We start from the raw sequence: 3497 nt of genomic DNA, 5'->3' as shown, positions 1-3497 counted from the left end.
AAAGCAATCCATGCTTAGAAGGGCCTGTTCTGGGTTACTAGTCTGCCATCACTAATTTTAAATTCCTAATAATTTTTAACAAGGCACCTTACATTTTTATTTTTTCACTGTTCCACGTGAATTACTTAGCCATTATTGAGTAAGATTGTTTGTGAATTCTATAGCCCACAGTGCCTGGTACATTGAATGACCTTCAATGAAATGTCAGCCATTACTAATCTTTTGGAAAGGATCTTTAAGTTTGTTGAATACAGCTCCAAAGACCAATTTTTTTTTCTGAATTTTTCCTACTGTGGACACCGAAACTAATAGTGAAGGTCAACACAAATATCTTCATATATTTAGGTTGATAACACTACATTAGGGGTCTCCACTTCATTGGTCCATTTTTTTTAATATCCAGGCTGGTTGTATATCCAGGCTGTGGATGCTTGGAAATTTCAACTGGAAAAAATGTTTCTTTATAAATAATGGGCCATAGCTGGAACAGTGGTACACTTCTGTTGTCCTAGTACTTGGGAGGTTAAGAAAAAAAAGGAATACAGATTCAATGATAGTCTCAACAACTTAGAGAAACCCTCAGCAACTTAGCAAGAAACTGTTTCAAAATAAACAATAAAATGAGAGCTGGTGATACAACTCACAAGTATAATAACCCTGGGTTCAATCTCCACTACTAATGATAATAATAATGGGCCACATAGCTCACTAGACATTAGACTTGCTGTTGCTTTTACTTAGAAAAATGATGGCTTTGGTTGATACACTGTATGACTGACATGATTCTGGAAAGACATTGGGAGGTCTAAATACTCTCTTTTTTCCCCCTCTTATTATTTTGCAGACGGTTTGAACTCCAGAAGGACCAACACCAGATAAATTATGAATGTTGAACAAGATGACCTTACATCCACAGCAGATAATGATAGGTCCTAGGTTTAACAGGGCCCTATTTGACCCCCTGCTTGTGGTGCTGCTGGCTCTTCAACTACTTGTGGTGGCTGGTCTGGTGAGGGCTCAAACCTGCCCTTCCGTGTGCTCCTGCAGCAACCAGTTCAGCAAGGTGATTTGCGTTCGGAAAAACCTGCGGGAGGTTCCTGATGGCATCTCCACCAACACGCGGCTGCTGAACCTTCATGAGAACCAAATCCAGATCATCAAAGTGAACAGCTTCAAGCACTTGAGGCACCTGGAGATCCTCCAACTGAGTAGGAACCATATCAGAACCATTGAAATCGGGGCCTTCAATGGTCTGGCAAACCTCAACACTCTGGAACTCTTTGACAATCGTCTCACAACCATTCCGAATGGAGCTTTTGTATATTTGTCTAAACTGAAGGAACTCTGGTTGCGAAACAACCCTATTGAAAGCATTCCTTCTTATGCTTTTAACAGAATTCCTTCTTTGAGGCGACTAGACTTGGGGGAATTGAAAAGGCTTTCATATATCTCGGAAGGTGCCTTTGAAGGTCTGTCCAACTTGAGGTATTTGAACCTTGCCATGTGCAACCTTCGGGAGATCCCTAACCTCACACCGCTCATCAAACTGGATGAGCTAGATCTTTCTGGGAATCATTTGTCTGCAATCAGGCCTGGCTCTTTCCAGGGGTTGATGCACCTTCAAAAACTCTGGATGATACAGTCCCAGATTCAAGTGATTGAACGAAATGCCTTTGATAACCTTCAGTCACTGGTGGAGATCAACCTGGCACACAACAATCTAACATTACTGCCTCATGATCTTTTCACACCCTTGCATCATCTAGAGAGGATACACTTACATCACAACCCTTGGAACTGTAACTGTGATATCCTGTGGCTCAGCTGGTGGATAAAAGACATGGCCCCCTCCAACACAGCTTGTTGTGCCCGGTGTAACACTCCTCCAAATCTGAAAGGGAGGTACATTGGGGAGCTTGACCAGAATTATTTCACATGCTATGCTCCGGTGATTGTGGAGCCCCCCGCAGACCTCAATGTCACTGAGGGCATGGCGGCTGAGCTGAAATGCCGGGCTTCCACATCCCTGACGTCTGTATCTTGGATTACTCCAAACGGAACAGTCATGACCCATGGGGCATACAAAGTACGGATAGCTGTGCTCAGTGATGGTACATTAAATTTCACAAATGTAACTGTGCAAGATACGGGCATGTACACGTGTATGGTGAGTAATTCTGTTGGAAATACCACTGCTTCGGCCACCCTGAATGTTACTGCAGCAACCACCACTCCTTTCTCTTACTTTTCAACTGTCACAGTAGAGACTATGGAACCTTCTCAGGATGAGGCACGGACCACAGATAACAATGTGGGTCCCACTCCAGTGATCGATTGGGAGACCACCAATGTGACCACCTCTCTTATGCCACAGAGCACAAGGTCAACGGAAAAAACATTCACCATCCCAGTGACTGATATAAACAGTGGGATCCCAGGAATTGATGAGGTCATGAAGACCACCAAAATCATCATTGGGTGTTTTGTGGCCATCACACTCATGGCAGCAGTGATGCTGGTCATCTTCTACAAGATGAGGAAGCAGCACCATCGGCAAAACCATCACGCTCCAACAAGGACTGTTGAAATCATTAATGTAGATGATGAGATCACAGGGGATGCACCCATGGAGAGCCACCTGCCCATGCCTGCTATCGAGCATGAGCACCTAAATCACTATAATTCTTACAAATCCCCCTTCAATCACACAACAACAGTTAACACAATAAATTCAATACACAGTTCAGTGCATGAACCGTTATTGATTCGAATGAACTCTAAAGACAATGTACAAGAGACTCAAATCTAAAACATTTACAGTTACAGAAAACAAACAATCAAAAAGAGACAGTTTATTAAAAATGACACAAATGACTGGGCTAAATCTACTGTTTCAAAAAAGTGTCTTTACAAAAAAAACAAAAAAGAAAAGAAATTTATTTATTAAAAATTCTATTGTGATCTAAAGCAGACAAAATTATGTGTATTCCTCAAGACCTGTTTTTGCTGCACTTATTTACTATTTTCCCACATCTCGTCCCTCTTTTCCCTGATTGCCATATTTTCATAGATCTCAATTCCCTAAAGAACTGGTCTAGGAAATTTTGTAAGAATTCTGTTACACTTTGAGATTTTTATGGTGAATTCTAGTGGTGAGATCCAGTTTATTCTCTCTCTCTCTCTCTCTCTCTCTCTCTCTCTCTCTCTCTCTCTCTCTCTCCTCACTCTCTCACTCCCTTTCTCTCTCTTCTCCCCCCCCCTCATGCCCTTATGAAGTAGTCCAATGGGGAATGCAATATTAGAGATAGATTTTTAAGAAAGAACAAAGGAGGAAATGCAAGATCTTATATTTTTCATGTAATGACCTGTTCTGTATTTATGGGGAGGACCAGTCTATGGAAAAGAAAAAAAAAAAGTAAGCAAACAACAGATTAATTTACATATGAGCATCTATAAAACCCATGACTTTTAAACAACTCTAGAACCAGAATTTGTAG

The 3497-nt window shown here is 41.4% G+C and overlaps 1 protein-coding gene across 1 annotated transcript; it reads left to right on the top strand.

Moving 5' to 3' along the window:
- Positions 1–886: 886 nt before the first annotated feature.
- Positions 887–2974, top strand: LRRC4C (leucine rich repeat containing 4C; the record flags this gene model as incomplete). The annotated part of the gene is made up of 1 exon (XM_080719641.1): positions 887–2974. One exon carries the CDS (start codon positions 887–889, stop codon positions 2807–2809), a length of 1923 nt encoding a protein of 640 aa, XP_080575767.1. The 3' UTR covers positions 2810–2974.
- Positions 2975–3497: the final 523 nt, after the last annotated feature.

This window comes from Muscardinus avellanarius, assembly GCF_963383645.1.
Source record: "Muscardinus avellanarius genome assembly, chromosome: 1".
Classification (NCBI taxonomy): Eukaryota; Metazoa; Chordata; class Mammalia; order Rodentia; family Gliridae; genus Muscardinus; species Muscardinus avellanarius.
The sequence above is the reverse complement of the archived record's forward strand: the minus strand, read 5'-3'. Positions and strand labels throughout refer to the sequence as shown.